At 44.4% G+C, this 25,341-nt stretch overlaps 1 protein-coding gene across 1 annotated transcript; it reads left to right on the top strand.

The window, feature by feature from the left end:
* The first annotated feature begins 239 nt into the window (after positions 1–239).
* Positions 240–20,371, top strand: PRKAA2 (protein kinase AMP-activated catalytic subunit alpha 2). The gene is made up of 9 exons (XM_032192792.1): positions 240–333; positions 6,494–6,635; positions 8,696–8,789; positions 10,119–10,263; positions 11,087–11,174; positions 13,709–13,933; positions 15,376–15,880; positions 18,524–18,650; positions 18,963–20,371. Exons 1-9 carry the CDS (start codon positions 240–242, stop codon positions 19,199–19,201), a joined length of 1,659 nt encoding a protein of 552 aa, XP_032048683.1. The 3' UTR covers positions 19,202–20,371.
* Positions 20,372–25,341: the final 4,970 nt, after the last annotated feature.

Genomic DNA, 25,341 nt, shown 5'->3' with positions numbered 1-25,341 from the left:
GGAAGCTGCATCCCATCCCACCCCATCCCATCCCACCCTATCCATCAGCACCGGGCGCGCCCATCCCCGCCCCCGCGCACCCAGCCCGGGCCGCCGCCGCCGCCGCCGCCGCTCCCCGCTGCGCACGCCCGTTGCGCTGCGCCGTGCCGAGCCGTGCTAAGAGCCGTGCCGAGCCGTGCTGAGAGCCGTGCCGTGCCGGGCCAGCCCTGCGCATTGTGGTCCGCCGGCGGGGGGCGAAGATGGCCGAGAAGCAGAAGCACGACGGGCGGGTGAAGATCGGCCACTACGTGCTGGGTGACACGCTGGGGGTCGGCACCTTCGGCAAAGTCAAGAGCTGAGTACCGAGGGGAGGGGATGGAGGGAGGGGAGGGGGCTTGGCTGGACGAGGGGGGGGGTCTCCGTGTCGCCCCGTGTCGCCTCCCCCCCCCTCCCCTCCCCGGGCATCGCCCCCTCTCCGCGCTGCATCCCGGGGGCGGGCGGAGGCTGGCGCCGCGCCGGGTGGGCGCAGAGGATGGGGCGGCCCCTGCAAATTGGGGGTGTGTGGGGGGGAAAGGGGCGAGGGAGCGCCAAGCTGGCCCTTTGGTAGCAGAGGCTGTGGCCCCCTCCCTTGCCCCCAGCGCCTGCGGTGCCCCCAGCAAAACTTTGAACCGGCGGCGGGAGGCCGGCGTTGCGGGAGGCTGGGCGGCAGGGTCGGCGTTGCCGACCCTTGCATGGAAAACGGGCTGTGGGCTGCTTATCCTGCTCGCTTCGAGCCGGGGGGGGTGCGAGGAAGAGGAAGAGAGAGGGGGTCTTTTTGCTGTCCACCCCCCTTCCCCGTGCGAGCAGCCCCGCGGCCAGACAGGGCTGGGGCTCGGGAGGGTCCCCTGGGATTCACCCCAGAGAGGGCAACTCAAGAGAGACACCAGCTTTGCTTTACCTGACACCAAGATTTCTTTCTCTTTTTCCTGCCAAATCTGCCATTTTCACACTGAGTCATGATATTAATAAATAAATACATTTAAAAAGCTTTATAAAACGTTGTTATCTAAGGGAAATGAAGAGCTGTGATTCCAGACTGCTGGTGCGGAGCATCTGCCCCGCTGGGCTGTCCCCTGCCCTGCCATGGGAGGCTGCCGCAGCACCCAGAGGCTGCTCAGACAGGAGATGTGCCCGCACTCAGCGGCCGGAGTATTAAAATAAACCAAAACTGACAGCAGGGGAGAGAAAACACCTCGACCGCTGGAGCTAAATCCACCTGTGACCATTAATCAGGCCCCTAAAAATATATTGCTGCGTTTAATCCCAAACCACAAATTAGCGACTAAAGAATTATCAGAATAAATATTTCTAACAGTAAGGACTGTTTAAATCACTCCTGTATGCCAGCGGACCTCAAAAAGTGTTTCAAGAGCATTTTTTTTTCTTGCGGACCAAATTAAGCCTGCCAACAAAGCCTGTTTTCCTTAGCTACCTTTCAGGAGTAGCTGGCACCAGCACTCCCAGCGCATACATCTCCCTGCTTTGGTTAAGAACAGTTTCATAGGTGCGTTTAAAATAACACAAAAATGATTTCTAAACTCAAAGCCTTATGTGAGTAAGTAGTACGCGCTATACTTGTGTATTTTTCACATAGTATTTTGCCTGTGATGGCAGTTGGTGTTTGACAGGTGAAATCTGGATGTGAGATTGGAAACCGAGACATAGAAACTGCATCTCCTGTTTGTGCAGAATTGTGGTGTTTTAATCTAATGGGCTTTAGAAAAGACCGTATTCACCGTGTTTAGCAGAAAACACAGGGAAAGCAAAGAGATTTTTTTCCTGGTTGCTTCAAGCTTTGTGTACGTTGTGTGTGATAATTGCTTCTGCACTCAGCAGGCTGGGGCCATCCGTGCCGCGTTTCTTGTTGCTGATGTGTTTTCTTCAACCTGCCTTGCACAAGACTTTGCGAGAGGCACTTTTTCTGCCTTACTCTCCATGGTTAAGAAATAATAAATTGCAATTTCCAACCGTGAAGGTATTAAGGAAGCAGAAACATGGCAGTGGAAGGGTGGGGGGAGGATTTAGTGGCGATGGGATGCTAACGGAGCTTGAATTTGTGGCTGGAGCTGAGGAGTCACTTCCAGCTATCAGAAACCAGAGGTATGATAGCAAAAGTCACTGCTGCCCTGTTGGGATGTTCATTCTACTTCAACGCTGCCCGTGTCATTGGTGCATGATACTGCCTCACTGAAAGCTAAAAGAAATAGTTACTTTTAAGCCCCTTCAGTTCCTTAATCTCATTTACAGGAAGACCACACAAGGCACGAGGTGAGGGGAGCAGATAGGTTGAGAGATGAGAGCAGGATTTTGGTGCTAATGCTGAAATCCCAGTTGGAAGAGCTGATGGGAATACAGCACTTGTTACAGGGGAGGAAGGTGGTGGATGTGAGTGTGGATGGACTGCAGGCTTCAGAGGAAGGCTCGGAGCTGCCACTGGTGCCACAGGGTTTTGCCAAATCCAGGGAGAGCTGGTGATAGTTATTCCCCCTGACCTCTACACTCAAGATGAGATGAATTTGCAGAAAATAGAGCTGAGGTGTCCGTATTGTGGATTTGGAGCTTAGGGAAGCAATATAGCAGCGGGAAGGAGCAGCAGGAGGAATTGCTGCAGTGTTTCTTCTTGCGGTGTCATGCTCAGCATCCCAGGTGGCCACTTGGTGGTTTTGTACCTATGCTTCTTGGCCACCGAAGTGATCAATTCATGGTCCCTCAGGGACCTGCAGATCTTGGGTTATGTTTATATCTGTTCGTAGGGCTCGAGGCAGGGTCAGGTCCTGTTTTCCATTGCTGCTAAAGGACAAACCTTGCACTGGAGGATGATCAACTAGAAGAGCCTGAACAGATGAAGGAAAGGGAGAGGAACGGTGACAGAACATATGAGCAAGTGGCACTGGGACAGGAGTAATACGTCATGGCTAAATATATGCTTTGGATTGATTTCATTTGTAACTTCAGGCTAAGATAAGGGCCAGCACAGCTGATAGGGAAGGAGTTTTCTCTCCTTTCCCCAAACTTTTACAGTCCTTGTAAAGTATTTGCAAAAAACATAAGTGCTTGTGCTGCCTGAGCTGTGCCAAACACACACCCAGAGGTGGGCTTCATGTAAAAAGCCACGCTGGCAAGGGGCTTCAGTGATTTTCTTGGCCCACTGCAAGATAAACACTATTCATCCTTATCTTTTTCTCATGTAAAATAACAAAACAAAAAAGGTCTTCTGACAGAAACTCATTCGGTTGTATCTTCTCTTCTTTCTCTAGTAGCATCTGATACTGAAGTGTTCTTGTCCCCAGGCAGTCCCATGTGTAAGCAGATGCTGTAGTGGCTGAGGACACTCGCACCACGTCTGGTTTGGTGCCAGTTTTAGGAGTTTAAGGCCTCTGTTCAGTACACAGGGCTGCTCCTCATCTCAAGGTCAAATCCATCTCCTCTACCTGCCCTGAAGGAGCCTTGGTTGCTGATTTTAAGCTGCGGGGGAGCTTACCAGAGCACTTGCCACTAAAAGACGAGATGTGCACCAATCCCTCTCCTAATACTGCTGCTCAGCCCTCCCTCCTCCCCGTGGGCTCTTAATCCGGGCAGGGAGGGAGAAGGAAGGAGAAGGCTCCCTCAGCACCACCATCCCAGGGACCAGGAAAGGACAAACCCATAAGCACAGAGATGGCTTTCAGCCCTACCCAAGCACGTGGGACTTGCTGGTGTTCCCGTGCCAGGGCTGCACCGTGCCCCCGGTGTGTGCTGGGTTGGAAACTTAGTGAGCAGAGGGGAAAATTGTCCCTAGAGCCATGTGTGGAAATTCCCGTGTCCGCAGGCTGCAGCAGGAGGGACCCAAAAGGCTTAAAAGACACCCACCACATAGCAAATTATATTCTCTCTTTGTCTCTCTCAAGACGTTCGAGTAGGCTTAACAAGCCACTGGGGACCGAAACAATAATATCTCTGTATCTAATGCTTACTGTAAGCAAAAGATGGATTACAAAATAGACTGTTTATTTTTAATTATTGATGTCTTTGAACTAGAAAACCTTTGCAGAGTTGAGTGTTGTTTGTCATGGGTGGAAAGAAGATGAACTATTCGGCAGTAGTTTAAAAACAATAATTATTCATTCCGGGAATGGCTTTTTTTTTTTTTTTTTTTCCCCTGAAGTATATACTGGGGTAAGGCCAGACAGACTTGTCTTGAACAAAGGATGGCAGTGATCTGAGTCTTCTTCATAGTTCTGCCATAAGCCACTTTGCTTTGCTGGTCCTCGTTTTCCCAAGTACTGCCCTAGTGCACTACAGTTCTTGAATGGGACTAAATGAAGCAAGGGCAGCTTTCAAAATGCAGTGTATTGCATTCCCAGCCACAGAGGTAGGGAAGGAGAGGGCAGAAGTATTGCAGCACAAAGGTCAACCAAGTCAAATGTCTTGAAGACACCTGCTGCAGTTGTTGCTCCCCCTCTGTTCTGCCTTCCCCAGCCTCCTCGGTGCAGCGTGTACTGTGCATAAACCCTGACAACCTGGGCAAGGAGAGGTCGGCGCCTTTTGCAGGCCTACTATCGGCCAAAGCACAGCAAGTTGGGGAAGATTTCTTGCAGTGAATGAAGAAGCTGTGCCCTGGCCAGTAAACCTGGGGCAGGCTTTTGCACCCCTTGCACACAGGCTGCTTTGCAGAGTTTTGCTCCAGCACAGCCTCCCTGCAGCGGGGCAAGTCCAGCACTGCCCTGCTCTCCCATCCCCGAGGATCACCAGGGAAAATGCCTCCTCCGACTATTTTCAGTGCTCTCCTTGTACCACACGGGAGGAATTACCTCCCTACTTCAGCCCTCAGCTAATCCCTAAATTGCATCCAAACTGCAAAGCTGAGTTTATTTTCATTTCATCTGGTAGTTTAAGTATTACGAGGAATAAAATGGACATGCAAAGTGGTGCTTTAATTTTCAAGGGCAGTAAAGTGTTTTATTTTTAGGATGCTCTTATTGAGGAAAGAATCTCCGGCAGGTCTTATCTCGTGGCTAATAATAGTGACCTTGCGTGCCCTGAGCAGTGCTGGTGCTGCCATCCGGTCCTTCTCAGGCTGCCTGCTTATGCAGGTTGCTTCTGATCACCTCGTTAAAGGCTCCAAAATTACAGACTCTAATAACATAATAACAGGGTTCGCTCATAATTATTAACTCCTTGTGCTCTATGTTATTATTGAAGGGGTAATATTCATGATTAGAGAGACCAGATATGTACCGTAAGCAGGTTTTGCCCACAGTCTTTAGAAAGCCATCTCTATGCCACCTTTTTGAGTGTCACACCTTGAGATACTGCAGAGGGGTAGCCTGTGGCCAGAGAACCCTTTTAGATGTAAACACCTGATGGACAGTTTTCAAGCAGTTTCAGCAGTTTAACTTGACTATAAATTTTGCTTCCTGCAACACAGAGCAATTGTTTTCCTTTTTAAAATAGTCTATTTGTTGATAGCAAATGGATTAAATTCTGAATTCATTTTACATTACTGATAAATTAGTGCCATTACACCAGTAACCGTGGTGCTACTCCAGATTATGGTCACTGTTTGTCCTGATGTGTGCAACAGATAAGCATCACTGTAAGTGCACCATGTGGATATTATAAAAACACATATTAAAGTTTGTGTCTTTTCTACAAGCAGAATTTGCTGGAGCTCTTACTCTCCAGCGTGGTGTTCCTGCTGCTTGTCATCAAAACAAGAAGCACACTTAAGGAAGTATAAATAGAAATTCATTTTAGTAATGCAAATCCCGCAGTCCTGTTTTGGGCAGGGAAAAATCTCTATATCTTTTTTCTTAAAGAAGCGTGATGTTCTAGTTTTAAGATTTGGTTTATCAGGGATTTACTCAACCCATGCGTGACAGTGGAGATTCTCTGCTGCCATTTAAATATATCTGCTTCTGATCGCTGTAACCTTTTCGTGCTATAAATCCTTGCAAATTAGCTTTGGGTATGAACACCTCCAGTAACTCACTTTGCAGATAAGTCCCCTCTTTTCTTCCTGCACTTCAATGGGAAAATAATAAAGTGAAGAGACACAAGCTGACTTTTAAGCACTCAGTCATTCTTTATCCAAATTGTCTTTTTGAATAGGTCTATTGGGATTTGCTTTACGAATGTGCCAAATCTAGTTGTAAAGTCATTTATATATCGTGGCACTGATTTCTGCTCTTTTAGTTAAGGCATTTTATGAAATGCTGCACCATTTTGCTTCCTTTAAACTTGCCTCTTTCCTGGGTGTTTGGTTCCAACTTTTCTCTCTGAAAGATGGCTTAAGAAACATGAAGAATACCTATAGGAAATCTGAGGAAAATAAAGTCCTAATATCCAGACTACATGCAGAACATCCCAAGTTCTATTGCTTTTTCCCTTCAAGAGTTGCTTTTTGCTTAGAAATTGTCTGTCTCAGTATCTTAAGTTGCTTATGTGAACCTTGGTTCTCTGTTTAGTGACTTTGCAATGCTTTCTTTCTATTTAGTTGGCGAACACCAGCTGACAGGGCACAAAGTGGCAGTAAAAATACTAAACAGACAGAAAATACGCAGCCTGGATGTGGTTGGGAAGATCAAACGAGAAATTCAAAACTTGAAACTCTTCCGGCACCCTCATATTATCAAACTGTAAGTACATTTTCTTCCATGTGTTCACCTTACTGCGCCATCTGCAAAGGCTTCACATGGCGACTTGGCTTCAACAGAAGGCTTATAGTTGTAGAGGATGCTAGGTGCATGGTCAAGTTTTTGCATTTTAGAGCCAAATGTTTTTTTGAGAATCCTCCTGCTAATTTGCCTGGGGACACAATCAACATATTGAGAAATGATGGAAAATGTGTCTACCATTGGGAGTTTGGGCCATTATACCGGCCATCAGACTTGTCCCCGCACCAAGTTTGGCTTAGCTAAAGTTGCACAAAACATCCTGTTTTCCTTGCTGAGGCCGTTACAAAGTTGCCTGGAGAGGATCTGAGGATCTGTACTTTCCTGTGTTGGGATGCTATATGAAATTTCTGTGATTTTTCCCTTTTTTGGGTTGGTATTTCAGGACTTGAAGCTACTGAGAATCATGCCTGAGGAATTACAGCACAGCCAGGCCCTTAGAGTGAAGCTTTGGCCTGAATTCAATAGGATTTATGTTTTAATGGCCTGATTATCCAGAGCTTAAAGGAACATTTTTATTTATTTATTATTCAGACATAAGTTTTCAACATTGCCACTCTGATGAACCTGAATTTAAGTTGTAAATCAGCACCTGCACTGCAGCCTCTGGGATTCCTTCTCAATCCCCAGTTTGTGCAGCCAGTCCACATTAATGAGGCACTTGATAATATCTTTGGCATTTCTATAAAAGAAAGCTGTTGAATGGTAACTGCGAGGATAAGTTGACATTTAGGTCAGCCTTAAAACTGGCATGAGATATAGCAAATACCTGGGACTTAGAGGCAAGGGAAAACAAATTCTCCCTACAGTTAAATAACTAACCATGCAGCAACTGTTGACTTTAGAGTAACTTCACAGTTCCCTGGATTTATTGGAGAACACATTGGTATTATTTTACAAAAAAGCCAGCAAGAGTCCTCAGCTGTGCATGCAGTATCCTGCAAGTCCCGCTCACACATTTATCAAACAACCTTTTAAAGCCTAGAAATTAAAACCAGTTTAAAAACATTGGTGTCCTACAGTAAATACTGCAATCCTGAAATACAGTGATAAAGAAAAGACGTGAGGAGGAGACTACAGTACATAAGCCTCCTCTTTCAGTCCGTTGCGATGTCCCATCACTTTACATATAAATGAAAGAAATATTAGTGCTACTAATAACTTAGATGTCTGGGTGCAAAGCACTTCAGAAAAATTAAGTTGATCCTATTGATCCTTATTGAACTAACACCTGTTCACTTGCTGATCTCTGAAAATAATTTGAAATCTATTTACCAATTGTGGAAAAAAAAAAAAAAAAAAAGGGTGTGGGGGGGCAAATAACCTGTCTAAAACAGGGCACCTCGGCTGGTGCTGCTATGAATTACTACAGCTGCATTGACCGCAGCTCATCACCGTTAGGTTCTGCCAGCTGGGAAACTGAAGTGCATTTGTGGCACTCTGGGATCGTTTAGCGGAGGTGGAGAGTAAATTTGCAAGTCAATGGGGATACTCTTTTCCCCCACACACCTATCATTAGAATATAAAGGAGTTTAATGTTTGAAAAATAACATTAATCTGGAGCACTCATCTTTGTCTCTATGCCTTTCCAAGGGCAGCTCCCTCTAGTGTCTAGACTTCCTTTATTTATCTTCACCAAGAGGGAAACCAAATATACCCCATTCCCATCCCCATTTTAATAAAGCCTTCATTTCTGAAGATTTTGTTGCAGATCATAGCCAAAATGGAAATTTGAAAGTCAGGACAGCCCTAATTGCAATAGGATTCTCTGGCAGAGATTTTAGAGGATTATTGAAAAGCTTGAAGGAAGAAGGTAAATCTGTAAAAGAGATTCTTTCATAGTCAAGTGAAAGATTATCCTGACTTGCCCCTTGAAATAAGAGATGGCTTTTCAGAAATGGAAAGCAATTATAAATGCAAGATCCAAGCACTGCTTATTTTAAGGATTGACGGGACACTAATAATCTGTTTAAAAGCCTTTCCATTTCTTACTATTGTTCTATTTTCCCCTTGTGTTTTTGAAGGTACCAGGTCATCAGCACACCAACAGACTTCTTCATGGTCATGGAATATGTATCTGGCGGAGAATTATTTGATTACATCTGTAAGCATGGACGCGTAAGTGCCAGTACCGTGTCAGCCCAAACACTTGTGTGGGAAGAGGATGATGTTTAGAAGTAAAACGGCTGCTACAGGGAACACGGTTAAGGTTAAGGCCCAAAATAGAAGTTGCTTCACAGCAATCCCATCTGGAGCGTCTCGTACTCGCCTTGCACAAAAGTTGTGTGCCATTTTTTGCAACATTCTGTGATGTATTTCGATACGCAAACCAAAATATCCAAGGTAACGTGTTGCTTAGCGAAAATATTTGGAAAACTACCATATATTTATTTTTTTTAATTTTTCGCTATAGATTGCCTGTCAAACCCCCCTGGTTCAGCAGCAGATTTACGTGTGTGCAGGGCATTGGAGGGAAAGAGCACTCGGTGTGGTCTCCATCCCAGTCATTTTCCTCCTCCAGACTCCCCCTTGGCTCCATGTCAGACTTTTTGAAGACTTTTTAAGGATGTGGCTTATCTGAACAACATTTTCAAATGACAGTATTCCTACTGGGTATAAATCATCTGAGGAATAGGTTGAGTGCATGAAATATGATATTATGGTTACAGAGAAAATCACTTGTGGACATCCTCATAGTTAGGGAGCAGTCTCAGGTCAAAGAGACAAAAATGGACTAAAATGAATATCCAGAATAAGGCTTCGGGTGAAGGATCAGTCCATTTTCTTCTCTATACTACAAAAAGTCAATCAATTTACAATTTTATTTTATTTTTTTTAGGTTATTGCACTGGTAGACGGAGCTAACTAATTTATGTTTTTATATACAGTTCTGATTCCAGCATAATTTCTGATTTTGCCCACTTGGATCTGTCCAATGACCAGTTTGGATCCTTTCTGAACTCTCACATTCAGAAACTAAATTTTCACGAAGGGAATATTTAGGAAGTCTTCAGCATAAACAATAAGTCTCCTGATCATTTTATATGTAGATTTTCTGTCTGTAGCATCACTGCAGTATCATCATCCCTGTAGCATCCTCTGCAGTGTTTTGATCTTCATATGCTGTACAACAGAGCCTGTCCCCTTGTGAAAGCAGGCTATTGCCTGATAGGTGTCACCAGTAGGTTCTCCTTGACAGCTCAGCCAAATTTAGTTTTCCAATTTCATCTCATTACCCCCAGTTCTGGGCTATATCACTTGAAAACACAAGCACGTTATTAAATGCCAGTGGGAAATTTGCTTCATTTGCTGCTCCTGGTTCCAGCGTGGTCACAAGCATGTTATAGTTTTGTCTCCGCTCTGTGAAACAGTTTTGGCTCCTTGCTAAGGCAAACCTCCCCTTGCCAGCCCCGCAGCCTTCAGGCCGGTTTCCCCTTGCTTCTGCAGGTTGAAGAGGCAGAGGCTCGACGCCTTTTCCAGCAGATTCTCTCTGCAGTGGATTACTGTCACCGACACATGGTTGTCCACCGAGACCTGAAACCGGAGAACGTGCTGCTGGACGCACACATGAATGCGAAGATAGCTGATTTTGGTATGTGACCCCAACAGCATTCCAGAAATGCAGCCAGCTACAAGCCGCTTGCTGGAGCGTGTCTGCGTAGCACGCCTTACAAAACCCAGAGTCTGTTTTCATAACCACTAGCAGTTTCTCTACCTGAAAAGCCCACAGTTATAAACACTGGCTTCTTAGCAAAAGCAGGGATTACTTATTGTAGGCTGCTTCTGTGCTTGCATTAATAATGGAGAAGCAAGGTCATTTGCAAATCTTCACTATGTTTTATTATAATCACCTAATATAAAGATTTAGTTAATTTATGTTTAAGACAGACTCATCACAGTTAGTTCCAGGGTGAGCTGGCTGCATATGTTTATTTTCATGTGTGTTCTCCTTAGTATGGCCATGTGCTCTTGGCCTCACTTCATTTTCCAAATGAACAGTAACAGGAGTCTTTAAGTGGCATTACTGTTTGAAATCCAACGTAAAAGCTGGGTTACCAGCTCAGTCCCATTCAGTCTTTTCTAGCAGTGATAAATCCTTTTAAAGATTTACAAATTTCACAACCCCACACAATTCCCATATAAACAACACACTCTGGAGTGAATTATATCTCTCTTCCTCTGCTAAAGAAGGCTCCGAGCTTTGCAACTCAGAGAAGCAAAGCTAGCTTGGAGTCAATATTCCTTGTATGGATGTGAAAAGAAAATATTAAGGATTATCAAAGCAGCTCAGAGGTTTCTGCCTAAATGATGTCAAATTTCCCCCTCCACTTGCCGTATCTCTCCTCCTCTGTTGAGTCTCGTCTGTCTGGACATTCACATCAAATGTCAATATGTAGCGAACATCTTGTTTTTAGGATTGTCCAACATGATGTCAGATGGTGAATTTCTTCGCACCAGCTGTGGTTCCCCAAATTATGCAGCCCCTGAAGTCATCTCTGGAAGGTAGGACATGCCACTTCTAATCAGAGCACATGTGAGTACGTGATCTTTAAATTTGCTCTTGGGATTGGAAACAGCTTTGTACATCTAGTAAAAGCAGCTGAATGGTTCCAGTCTGTGTTTTATGTTTGGGTGAATCTACTAGCAAAATAATAAGGTTTTCTCGGTTATTACATTTCTCAATGGCTGTAATAGCAAAACATGTTTTGCTAAAGTTGTTTACTCTGGAGAAATTATTAATAGCAGATGTTTACTGTTTATATTGCTAATTAAAGAGGATGGAAATTGCTCTTTGAATGCAAATACTGAGGTTTCAGTTGGAAAGGCTCTTTCAGGCCACCCCCTTCTCTCCTGCCCACCTATAATGTAAAACACAATGTTAATGAGAAAAACCATTCACTATGAGAGCAATCAGTATGTTCTTTACTTTCTTCCCTACACCGCTAAGCTCTTGTGTTGAAAATCCTTGGCTTCTGGTTCCTTAAGCTAGGCTCTTTTTTTTTTTTTTTTTTTTCAGTAGGTTCAGCTGTCATAGCTTTGTTTTGAATTGATGAATTGAACTGACAAAACGCCAGTGCAGTGGCATATCTGAGCTGCATCTTGCTAGTGTGCAGCATCTGCATGCACATGGCATTTGAACTCAGGCTACAAGGCTGAGTTCAGTCTTGTCACATTGATACAGACATTTTAACTCCCGTGTTTTTCTGTCAAGAATCTAAGCTACATCGATTTCCATTACTTTTCTGTAATGGCATAGTGCAGATTATAAACACAGATTTTCAAATTTACAGCCCTCTGCGTGGTCTTTCAGGCTGCCTGTCTCCTTAGTATCTGCTCTATATGTTTTAATCATCCTTTGCATGAACATTAGTTTTCATAGTCCAGTATATTTATACCTATAACTTTTAAATCCAGCATTTTGTTTGAAGTTGTGATTGTGACTATTTTATGCCTGTTTACACAGGCGCATGTGTTGGCAGAGTATCCTAGAAACTAGACCAGCATCCAAAAAGCCTGTTGTGACTACAGCTCTATATATGAAAGCAAGCAAATCCTCATTGTCAAGAGGGGCACAATGCCAGAAACTCTGCTGTGATTCCAAAAAATATTAACATTATCTCTTTGTCCTTTTCAATAAAGGCCAGAAATGCATTTCTTTTTGAGTTCATGTAAGAGAGAAGGCACCTGGGAGATTAACAAGAAGTATTTAGTCCCTACAGGTCCTGGTATGCAGAGTGTAATCATTCCAAGGATAGAGGCAATACTGCTTATTAACAAGCAAAGTAAGGAAAAAAAGCAACACCAAACCTGCCTGTGGCACTTTTTCACCAACCAGTGTTTCCTGCAGCCATCCCGCATCAGTACCGCTCACAGCATCAGTGAAGTGACTCCTGTGATTTATACCCTTGAATTATGTGCCAAGCTGCCCTTTCCTCAAATCTGTAACAGCATACGAGAGCTGTGTTTGTGGGGGAGAGGAATGATCTGCCGTTTCTGCCAGAGGGTAAATATACCTCTGGGGGTGGGTATGGCAGGCTGGAGGAGGTGAGCTGCTTCCAGAGCTCTGCTGCCTTGGCAGGTCCAGAATGTGAGACCTTGGATTTCAGCGTAACTGAAGGATGCCTCATTTGGTATTAAAAATCCAACCACTGTTCAAACAATGTGACTACCAGCCAAAAAATCTGGCCTCCTATCTACTGAAAGCTGGCACGCAGTGGCAGGACCAAGGGGTGGCTAACTGATAAGTGCATTTTCAAAATGCCCTAATTTCGCTGCTGGACTCAGTGGGGAAAGTCTCACACTTGGAAGCAAAGGCAGTGTTTTGGTGCTCTGGTAGCATTCAGAGAATGACAGCATACACGACTGGTGCTTTTTGTATACCAGGTGTGGCTGCAGCAGAGCTTTTCAAGAGCAGCAAGTGCAGGATGATTAGGTTTCATGAACGGACCTCTGTCTTTCCATTTCCCCCTGTCCATTTTGATTTTTCAGCCCCAGGGTAGCACTGCCTCCCAGAGTCTCTAAGAAAGCATCAGTTGTAGCAAAAAGCAACAAACAAATTGAGCAGGAGAGCAGGAGCAAAACCCATATATTTGGGGTGTCCTGACATGGTGATGCCAGGGAGCACATTAGCAGCTTGTCGGAAGCAGGAGCTCTTGCATACCAGCACACAAACTTCAACTGAAAATAAACACTCAAGAGATATAGTATCTACTGCCACTTAATCTGCCTCTCTGAATGAATAGAAATTGCTGGCTGAGTTGCCTGGCCCTGGGGGCAAAGGAACAAGCAACCTGGCAGAGCTCCTGGAAATGCGGGTTTTGGCTTTTCCATAGGTCTGGGGGAGACACTCACATACCTGCTCCTTACGCCATGGAGGAACGTGGTCAGCCAGCACCAGCTCTGCAGGTCATTGCCTATCACCCTTGTGTGGTTTTGGGCTTAGATAGGTTTTTAAGGTAGCTGGGCCCAGGGAAGGAGAGCAGAGTGGGAGGTGGGCAGAGGGGTGACCCCTTTCTCCTGCCCTTGTCTTTGTGCAGGCTGTACGCTGGCCCAGAGGTGGACATCTGGAGCTGTGGCGTTATCCTCTACGCCCTTCTCTGTGGCACGCTGCCCTTCGACGACGAGCACGTCCCCACACTCTTCAAGAAGATCCGGGGAGGTGTGTTTTACATCCCAGAGTACCTCAACCGCTCTGTTGCCACGCTGCTCATGCACATGCTGCAGGTTGACCCCCTCAAGCGAGCAACCATCAAAGACATCAGGTCAGCCCACAGCATGCTTTACAGGAGTAGTCAGTTAATCCAGCTGGGTTTTGTCCTGAGGGATTTAATTTTGGTACCCTCCTGCAATGTTCTGTGCTGATGGAGAGGTGGGTGATGATGAACCTGGGGTGGTGACTTTCTTTCTCAGTGGCTTCACCAATGTATGTGAAAAAAGGGCAATAGGTAACTTCCTGCAATTTTATGTATATATGTTTGTGTGTGTATACATATATATAATTTATATATATATGTATACATTTCCATATATATAATGCTGTGTTATTGCATGATAAAAATAACGTCAAAAATGTCTTAAAAGTCCTTAGGAAAACCAGGTCTATAACACAATAATCCTAAGAACTTAATATTCATCAACCATTTTTCAGTATTTTATTTTAAGAACATATCCCTCAGGATACCAGTTCAGAATAAAAGGGTAGTCAATTTATTTAATGTCCATTCAATAAAAAATTAAGAGGAATGCAAGAATTACTAAATTAATGTTAAAATATCAGATATAGCTTAAAATGTGAGCAAATGGTTTATCTTTAAATGCAGCATCCTTTTCTTGTGTAGTCAATGAGTGTACTGCTCATGAGCCTTTGCCAGCATGCATCACTGTGGGTATTCAAGGTAAAGGGAACAAGTGGGCTCTTAAGCAGATATTTGAGCCTTCAGATATCATTAAAAGTTCATGACTGCAAACAGGACTTCGGTAATTTTAAAAAAGCTTTGTAAAACTTGAGCCCAATATGTACATTTCATGAAATTTATGGTAGCTGTTACATGTAGCTGGTACACTAAGCATATACATAAATGTTACAGACACTTTCAGGACTTCCTATTTTTTGATATATTTTTGCAATTGATGGCTGTAATTTAACCATTTGAGTAAAATTCAGATCATAAACGCCTTTTTTTTTATCTCTTGAGTCCTTAAGACTGGAGGATTTAATTACATGTTAGAGCTGCAGCACACATGGTAAGATTACAGTTGGTACATGGCACCAAGGCTCTCTGTGGCTTTTACCCACTTAATTATCATCGACTTCATTGTAAATCCATGGGAATTGGGGGCCTGGGTAGTTCTGAGTCTCAGCATCTCTATCAGACCCATGGGAATGAAAAAGCATGAGTGTCTTTTAAGTGCTGCCTCTTGCTGCAGAGGCAGGTGAGCAAGCAGCTGTGTGTCCGCAGTGCTGCAATGTTGGGGGAACCATGCAGGACCAGGTCCAGCTCCCCTTTCTGTGTCTGAGGATTAGTCCTAGTTTGACCAAGCAACCTGTGTGGGGTACATGCAGCCACCCCATTTCTCATCCAGAGATATGCAGCCAGAGAGCTCGTTTTCTCCGTCTCCTCTCCTGTACAAAAAATATCTAGTTTTTCACCAAAGTGGCATCAGTGGTTGCCCAGAGCTGACAGTGGCACCTGTCTTTCCCCAGGGAACACGAATGGTTTAAGGAAGAGCTGCCCAGTTACCTCTTCCCAGAGGACCCTTCCTATGACGCCACTGTCATTGACGATGACGCAGTTCGGGAGGTCTGTGAGAAGTTTGAATGCACCGAGTCAGAGGTGATGAACAGCCTGTACAGTGGTGACCCGCAGGACCAGCTGGCAGTCGCCTACCACCTCGTCATCGACAACCGGAGGATCATGAACCAAGCCAGTGAGTTCTACCTCGCCTCCAGTCCCCCCACTGGCTCCTTCATGGATGACAGCACCATGCACATCCCTCCTGGCGTGAAGCCGCACCCCGAGCGGATGCCACCTTTGATAGCAGACAGCCCCAAGGCACGGTGCCCTTTGGATGCACTCAACACCACAAAGCCCAAACCTCTGACTGTCAAAAAGGCCAAGTGGCATCTGGGGATCCGCAGCCAGAGCAAGCCCTACGACATTATGGCCGAGGTGTACCGCGCTATGAAACAGCTGGATTTTGAGTGGAAGGTAGGAAATATGTTGTAGGGAGGTTTTCAAGGGTTATTTTCTTATGACCTGAGTTGATCAACAATGTTAGTAAAAGTGTAGTGTCAGTCTCACCTGTTTCCAAACAAATACCCACACCTTGTGATCATCCCTGCTAGTGCTTATTTATACCAACACACTGTGTGAAGATGCTGGCTGTGGCTCAGTATCCATGCCATTTATTTATGGCATGAAATAAGCGTTTTCTCCCTGAATGCCCTAAGCCTCTGGCTGGAAAGATAATTCTGCCTTGTTTAGCTGTGGGGATAAGAGGAGCTGGTTACATTTCTAATTTTAGTGGCTAATTCCTTGCGAGGTCATCTCGAGTGCTCCCAAGAAAAGCAAGTCCCATTATTTCTGCTTGGGCCATTGCAGCCACGTGTCCTGAAATAGCACGATACGTGTTCCCTTATTCCTTCTTATGTGGTGATTTCACACTGATGGGCAGCTAAGCTCCACCACACTCCTCTCTCACTCCCTTTTCTTCAAAAGAACAGGGAGAGAAAATACGATGAAAAAAGCTCATGGGTATAAGTAAGGACAAGGAGAGCACTCACCAATTACTGTCACAAGCAAAAGAGACTCAGTGTACAGAGATTAATGTAATTCATTGCATTTTACTAACAGACTAGAGCAGTTGGAACTAAAAACAAGCTAAAAAAAACTTTTCCCCATCCACCCTCTTCTACCTTCTCCCCCCAAGTGTGCAGGGGAACAGGGAATGGGGGCTGCCATCAGTCCCTGATGCTTCATCTCCGCTGCTCCTTCACATGGGCTCCTTCCCACAGGATGCTGTCCTTCCTGGACTGATCCTGTGGGGGCTGCCCAGAGGCATCAGCACTTCAGGAACCATGAGGTCCATCCCTCAGGAGCAAACTGCTCCAGCATGGGTCCCCCACGGACAGCAGCTCCCCCCAGCCCCCTGCTCCTGCGTGGGCTCCTTTCCACGGGCTGCACCTCTGGCCCGGGGCCTGCTCCTGCAGGGGCTCTCCATGGGCCACAGCTTCCTCCAGGCCACATCCACCTGCTCCACCAGGGGCTCCTCCACGGGCTGCAGCGTGGAGATCTGCTCCATGTGGGACCATGCAGCCCCCCCACTACCAAAACCTTGCCCTGTAAACCTGCTACATCATAGAAGAGGCCCAGATGAGATGCTGGGGTGTTTGGGGGCAGAAGCCACACTGAAGCTGTTTGTATCGTTGATGTGGTGGCATTTTCCTTGACAGAGCCAGAGCAGTGACCAGATGTGTTTCCAGACATTGCTTCCATGGTTTAGGGCTGAGCTTCTTGAAGCCTGATTTAAATCCAAATGACATTTTAGTTGATAATATTTGCTTCAGATATTTCAGCAGAGGTACGCAGCATTTGGTCACAATCTTTTTCATGTTCGGATGAGTAAACCCATGAGCGAGTCCTCACTATGGCTACAGGGTCCAGCTTCCTAAAACTAATTGCAGTTGTGGGTGTGGGCTCTTCTGGCCTTTTGCTGCAGCCTTGTGCAAGCATCAGGACCAAGATAGGAGAATTTCTGCCTAGATCTTCATCACCAGAGTCACTCTTCTCATTCCAGGTCCAGAGGGTTTTGCAGGTTGAATGTCACACTTCAGCACTTAGAAAATGCCCAAGTTTTGTGCCCATGCAGCTTTGCTCCTTCAAGCATGCTGGCACACCTTCCTTCATCTCGCTCAGTAGCGAGCATCTGCCTGCAGGAAATGCTGTTTGTGTTTGGTAGCTGCATCCTAGCTGGATCCCAGGCTTTCATCAAAGCCTCATATCTCCTCCTTATTTTGATAATATTGTTACGTATTTAAAGCTAAGTAGCGCCCAGAAGCCTGCTTTCATGGCACCAGTGAAGAGATGGACTGTCTCCAGATGCACATGCCTACAAGAGCCAGACATTTCTTAGCTGCGCAGCTTTGAGGAGAGCTAACAAACCTAATGTATTTCTGGTGTAGTTTTGCGAAGCGACTCAGGCAAACGCCTTTATGTAGGCAGTGGAGCTTTTTTTGTACGAGGAGGTTTCACAATAGTCCTTTCCACCCTAAGAATAACTTCAGCTGTGGCTCTTAGTCAAAATAGCTCTCCCATCCATGCAATCGCTTCGTAAATATAGCACAGAGAAAAGATCTCGTTGCAAATGAGATGCAGCAGATTGTAGGGTGGGAAGTGGCAAGAGAAAATGCGTAGCATGGCTCAGGACTGATTCACGAACACTGAGTTTAGCTGTGCTGATGGGAGAGATTACTGGTCCCCACCATCCAGCCTGCCCGGTTTTCCCAGGCACAGTCCTCGTATGCGGGTGTGCGAGTGGCCTTGTGGCTCATTTGGCCATTGCTGCTGTTGAGGGAGCAACAATGTCAGCTTGGTGCCTGGCAGACAGGCTGCAAAGGCTTTGTCTGCCAGCAGGGATGGTGAATCAGAGCCCCAAGAAGCATTTTTAAAAACGAATTCTAAGAGGAAATAGGTTATGAAGCCATTTGCTTATTTTAAAATAATTAGTCTTTTTAGAAACTGTTGCGTTGGTTTTATTTACCTCAAAAGGTGTCTTGCTAGTATTTAGGAAAAAAATAAGGATTCTTCTTGCTCCCTTGAATGGTATTCCTTAAAGCCAGTTGCATGTTGCAGGTGGTGAACTCCTACCATCTCAGAGTGCGCAGAAAGAACCCAGTGACGGGCAACTACGTGAAAATGAGTCTGCAGCTGTACCAGGTGGACAACCGCAGCTATCTCCTGGACTTCAAAAGCATTGATGGTAAGTGGGAAATGGTGCAACTTGAGATGGAAAACATACAAAATGGCAAGTTTGGTGGTTTGGAAGAAAAATAATCATTCTTTCCATTCCTGAATGCTTTTGTAGCACACAGTACTGTTCAGTTAGAATTGTAATCATAGAATATCTGAAGTTGGAAGGGGCCCACAAGGATCATTGAGTCTAACTCCTAAAGCCCTTCTGATCCATTCGTCTCCACTACTATTACTAGTTCCTTAGCAAACATGTTAGGGATGCCAAACTAATGCTGTGTTTTTATTTTTTCTTGCCCTTTTTTTTTTCTCCTCCTTGAAGACGAGGTGATGGAACAGAGGTCTGGCTCATCCACCCCACAGCGCTCGTGCTCTGCTGCAGGCTTGCACCGGCCGAGACTGAGCATTGATGCCGCAGCAGCCACCGAGTGCCAGTCACTGATGGGGTCCCTGAGCGGTTCCTTCGTGGGCAGCATCCCCTCGGTGCCCCCGCGCCTGGGCAGCCACACCATGGACTTCTTCGAGATGTGCGCCAGCCTGATCATGGCTCTGGCTCGCTGAGCCAGGCACCGCTCCCCCAGCACACGGTATCGCACTGTGAGGATCAGGTCCGACGTGGCCGTTCCTTCTTTCTTCTTCTTCCTTCGTCCTCCTCACCGCTCCATAGCCTGCGACACAGAACCAATTCCTTTTTTAAAAGATCCAAAATGTACTCCTTTGTACTCTCAAAGGATCCAGTCCCCTCTAACAAGGCATTGAGGAAATCAGGAATAACTTAATTTCACTCGTTAGACCTGGGTGAAATGTATACAATGAACTTTTCCTTGTGAACCAAATTGGAAACATGGGCATGGCTTTAAAGTAGCAAACGTATCACTGACTTTTTGGTAGACACCTTCCTCCTGGTTGATCCTGAATTTACAGAGCTGTGGCCAAGCATCTCTTTCTATGACAAACACAGTGTGCAGCGAGGTTCATGTTGAAACCTCTGTGCTGCTCCAAGCACGGGGAGGATGTGAGCCTCTGGCAATGCTTTTCTCCTAAAACCAGCAGCTGCTGAAGTGCTCCTGCTTCTAGTGCCATCCTACCCTCTGTTCTTTTTCCCCTACTAAAGAAGGGTGAGGGGTGGGATGTGCAAAGCTCCCATTGCAGATGTGGGACAGGATGCTCCCGGGCCCCCCCCAAATCCAGCACTTTGTCCTCAGTATTCTCATGGAGGGGGAGCTTCCCTGCACACTCGAGAGCCAGCAGCATGGCCCTGGCACATTTACCTTTCACCTTTCCCGTAGGAAGCTTTTGGCCATCGTCACCACCCCAAAACCTCTGCCAAAGCCGCCTGCCTTCACCCACCGGAGGATCTGAGAACAAAGAGCTCTGCTGTCCTGATGCTGAAGGGGCTGGGACCTCGCCGCTCCATGGAGAAGGCAGGGATATCTTGAACATTTCACTGTTCCTTTACTATCTGAAGGATAGGATTTTATACTTTCAGACAAACTGTGGGGATTTTTAAGGTTAAAATTCTTGTTATTTGAGGGTAAAGTCTAGTGCGTGTGTGACGACTTCTTTGTTTAAAAGAGTTACTACTTCTCATCGCATAGGCTTAATCTCATGGACAGCGTTGGCATCTGCTTGGCTTTGCTATGGTATTTAATTCCATTTACTTGATTGCGAAGGAACATAATAGGCTAATCAGTCAAGGAACAAATGCTTTATGAAAAGTTTGCCAAAAAATCCTGGGTGGTTTTTTTTTTTTTTTTTCATACTTTTTTTTGGTTTTGTTTTAAGAAAACAAAGGAGAACCAATGTTACTGGTCCCAGGAATTTGGTCGTTTGATGTTTAAAAAAAAAAAACACAACAAAACAAAACAATTTTTTTGATAGCTTCTTATGACCCTAGATGGTTTTTGCTAGGAATTGTTTTTTTTGTACAGTTGCACTTTAATTTATACTTTCTGAAAGTTTCTACGAGAAGCAAGGAAGAGAAAGACACGTTAAGCCTTTTGTACTAATCATTTTAGGTAATGAAGACAAATACAGGATATTTTTGCCATCTACTGGCAGTTAAGTGGACGTTTTCAACTTGAAGTCCCTTTTTTTAACAAACACAAAATTGCCTTACTTTTGTTACAGATTACACTTTGATTCTCACTAGTGTGAATTTCCAGCTCCATTTTTTCCAAAAGCCGCACAAAGTAGAAAGCTGCCAAAAACCCATCCGTTTTGCTGTTAAGTTCTTGTATGCAGAATCCAACACGGCAGTGTTTGGATTACAAACCTGACAGCAGAACAATTTTGTTTTTAAAAGAAACACTGGAAATATTTGTAGTACTCCTAGGTTTTGTAATAAGCTTTTATTATATTATCGTTATGAAATAAAATACTCTGGGGTGAGGGATGGCTTTGACAGTGTGCCTGGTGGCTATCAGGTGATGCATATCTCCTGTGCTCCAGTATAAGAAAGAACAGAGAATACAGAAGCCTTCATACAAAACAAAACAAAACAAAACAAAAGAAAAAGCCCTAGAGCCAAATCTGGCCAGCATCTTGCTCCTTAGGAGCTTTTGGATCAGTGCTGAGATGCCAGCAAATGTTAAGCAAACAGACCTGGATGTTTTAGGTGTTGGAGAGAAGCTCCTCAGAAAGGAGCAGGACAGGGTGGACAAGTGGCTGTAGGTACAGACAGGAATTCCCATCTAGGAAACAATTAGGAATCTCCGTGTCCCTGCTGTGAAGTATATTTGAAATGTAAGAGGCTGTTTAAGTCATCACTCACAATTTAGCATCTTGCCAAGGCACTTGTCCTGGAAACAACTGTGGCCCAGCTGATAATGGGCTCGTGCATTAGATGTAATCTGTTGTTCAGAGGTGTGTAGATGTACTGATGTCTCGCCTTAAAATTACACTTGTCCTCTGGGATTTCCTACCCAGCAGGACTAGTAGTGCTAAGCAGCAGCACGTTCCCTAAGGAAGAAATACTTGCTTCCTGGAGGCACGTGGGATTTCCAGCTGGTAGGATAAGACCTTGTGGGACTTCGCATCTTCTCAGACCCATGCAAACATTAACTAAATGTATGGGTCTGCAACACCAGTCCTGCCAAAAAGGCAACAAGAGTGTCTCAGGTTTCCATATGGAGAAAAGCAAAGAGACGAAGCTACTTTCAGCAGAGGCATTGAAGCAAGTAGGTCAAGGTGGTAAGCACGTAGAGCTCCAGCCCAGAGCTGGTGGAAGGACCTCCTCAGCGAACAGATGAGATGAAACTCTCCGTTAAACAGCCTTACCTAAATCCATGCTGCATTTGGAGATGTTCTGAGAGGTTTCATCATTTTTATTTTTAATTTTTTTTAACCCTCAAATAGGCTGTTTTCTGGTTCCCAGAAGCAAAGAAACTACTGACCTCCAGTTATAATTTCTGGAGGCAAAGTTTAACTTTTACACTGTTACACTGTGGTCGGATATTTGAATTATACTGGTACGTGCACGACTATTAGGAAAAGCAGGGTAGATGTATTTGAACTAAACAAACTTGAATTCCTCCAAGTGCAATTCTTCATAAGCCACTGGACAGCTGTGCTTTGCAAGCCACAGATTCACCTGAACATTGCTTCAGCCCAGCCGGGAGAGAGACACCATGCAGAGGTCAGTTAGGCTCCAGCATTAACCTCCAGCTCCTGGTGAGTTAATTCAGAAATAGCTTGTAATGTACTAGTTGGCAAATATATATATGTGTATATTGTATGGGCAGGGGCAGTTTGGTTCTCAGGAGTTGGAGCTAATCAGGCAAAGGCAGCGGGAGGTTTTAGTTTAATAAGTTAGAAGTGCACATGCAGCATGTGTGTTGAGTTCAGCTTTTCAGAAGGTGTCTACAAGCACAGGGATGTGGGCAGTGTTGTAAAAAGTGAAGCAACTGATTCGTATCTGTTGTATATACATTTTTTTGTGTGATTATAATGCCAAATCATATCAGAATAGATGAAGTCTGAACAAAGTAACCGTTCTGTCTACTCCGTTTCATTTTAATGCTCTTTACCATCAGTCTTTTGTGCACCCATGTAGAAGGAAGAGAGACCCTAGCACAGGACATGAAATCGTGCCTTCAACACACATTAGGACTGCTGGAAACTGCAGCTTTATTTCCCGAGGTGCACAAATCTCGCAGCTCACGCAGAATCATACCGGTGAGACATGCAGGCCATGTTCCTGAAAACTTGAAGTATCATTTGTTGTGCAGTTTTTTTTTGTTTTTGTATTGGTTCAGAGAGGGATGGGGGGAAGAATCTCACATCCGTCCCTTCAGGTGAGCCAAACGAATCCCTGCTCCAGCTTCTATATTGTTTTATTCTAAAGTTTTAGGATTCATTTTTGTGTAACTATTTACAGCCACCTTTCTTAAGGTCTTACTTTGATATGGGTTCTCCACTTAGTGCTTTCCTTTGGCTTCCTGAGTCGTTCCCTCATTGATTTCTCTTCACCATTTACTTACAAGAAGGCAACAGCTTCCTATAATTCTGAATTTCCAGTCCGCCTCTTGGGACATGGATTTAAAGGTTCATTCAGAGGTTTCTCTCTCCATGCCTGAAAGATGAACTGATTTTCAGAATTCCCACATTATTCCTGTTGACCAAACACTGACTTTTGCAGCAGAACTGATGCTGCACATATGTAATGCACTTATCTTTGCTAGTTTTAAGCATCAAAATTAGACAGTCAGTCAGAACTATGGATGCAAAGCATGTTTAGTGTTACAGAAACAGTCTGTTTCCAACAAAAAGCCTTGAAATTTTTGCTGAAGCTGCCTTAATTAAAAAAAAAAAAATATTTGTAAGACTCATCTCTAAGTTTTTTTTGTTTTTTTTTTTTTTTATCCAAGTTTTGAAATAGTTTATTTATCCTCATCTCACAAAGCTGTGAAGTAGATACTGTAGACATGGTAACATTTATTCTTGTTGCTGAAAGCATGTTCATGTGTTCTGTATCATGTTATATTCATGTGTTTTGTACCTCAATGCATTTGTTTTTTTCTTTTAGAGTGCAAAGCAAAACTGAATCCCAGGACAACTGTAGTACCCATGGCCCAGCATCTCTGGGCAGACAATCCTCACCTCTGAGATAGGAACCAGACTAGCCCATTGCAAGGTTTTGTTTGGATTATAAAGAATATTTATGATTTTTCTTCTGCTAAGATGCTGAACTTTAAAAAGCTCTGAGTATAAGCATCTCTTCCAACATATCATTAACATGAAGCTCAGAAGAGAATACTGAGTTCTATGACTACTCCATCCTTCTTGACATTATGTACTTTGTCAACTGATTGGGAAGGTTGTGTTGACTGGTTCATTGAAATTGAGATTTATTTCTAGGTATAGCCTTTGTGGAAGGGCACAGAGTTTGGGTTCAGTTTTGGCCTTTGTGCAAGTAACTGTGCATTAGATAATCACAAAGAAGCCTTTTACCTTCTGTTGATGGTGTGGAAAGTGGTTCTCAGTGTACTGCACTGCATGTGATAGCTGTTTCCATGGTTGACATTTGCACTTTAATAAACTCAGAGACAAAAAAAAAAAAAAAAAAAAAAAAAAAAAAAATTATAACAACACATCTTTAAAACTTACTGTCTGGGTGAAGGGGCAGGAAGGAGTTAAGATGTCTGAGTGTGTAACAAAAACAGCTTCCCCAACCCAGAATGCACACCATAAGCCAGGCCCACAATTTTTTCTCTTATTTTAACATGAATCTATTGGAGCTGATGAACCTGTACTGAATCAGATCTTGACTTCTTATGCAAAAGAACAGAAACAAATATTTTAAAGATATTTTGCAAAAAATAAGAGTTTGGATAAGAAACTGGGGGCTAGTTCATGTATGCCTGTGATACAGAGGGACGTAAATTCAATTATAAAGCACAAAGCTGCAGTGAGCGCTCCAGCTTCATCCCTATCTGCAGTCTCCTTTAATCACAATTTCTGTGATAGAACTGGCTTTAAGAAATTCCAGTTCTCCCTCATATTCAGCAGATCAGAAATGTTAACACAGTGATTTCCATATTGAAAAGAAATGGGAGTTTGAAATTTACATGCTAATTTTTTCTAAGTTTTGATTCGTTCAGGATATACCAGCAAGGCTATTTTAAAAAAAAAAAAAAAAAAAAAAAAAAAAAAAAAGGAAAGGAAAACTTCAATTTCCTAAACAGTATCTTGACCTAAGTATAGCCAATCTGTGGTTTAAATGAGGAAATCTAATCTAAGGTGCTGTATGTAAAGCATTTGGTATTGTCTTAAGTCAATCCTAATCAGGCACTTTCCCTCTGTGTACGTGTTGGAACCTGGCCATGAAGAAAAATAGTTCAAGTGCATTGCGAGGCTTCCGTGCATTATCCAAGCTGCTCACTGCAGCCAGCACCAGCACAGCCCTTTGTGCTTCACCTCGACGAAAGAGAATTTGCACGTGCCGCTAATGCAAGACTCACCTATCGCATCCGCTGGGTGCATTATTAACAGGTGAGGCCTTCTGAGCTATCCTGGGATAGGGAGGAAGCAGTCATGAAGAAGGTGTTTTCCTGATGGGATCACTCCTAAATATTGCCATACAAGAGAGCCTAAAGGTAAGTTAGCATCTCCCTGGCCTCTATCGGGTCCGTTCCCCAGGAAGTCTGGGGGTGAAGGACACATGTCCCTGGCTGCTCTGCAGCCAAGTACACACCCTAGCT

Source organism: Aythya fuligula, chromosome 8, assembly GCF_009819795.1.
Source record: "Aythya fuligula isolate bAytFul2 chromosome 8, bAytFul2.pri, whole genome shotgun sequence".
NCBI classification, from domain to species: domain Eukaryota; kingdom Metazoa; phylum Chordata; class Aves; order Anseriformes; family Anatidae; genus Aythya; species Aythya fuligula.
This window is presented reverse-complemented; position numbering and strand designations above follow the sequence as displayed.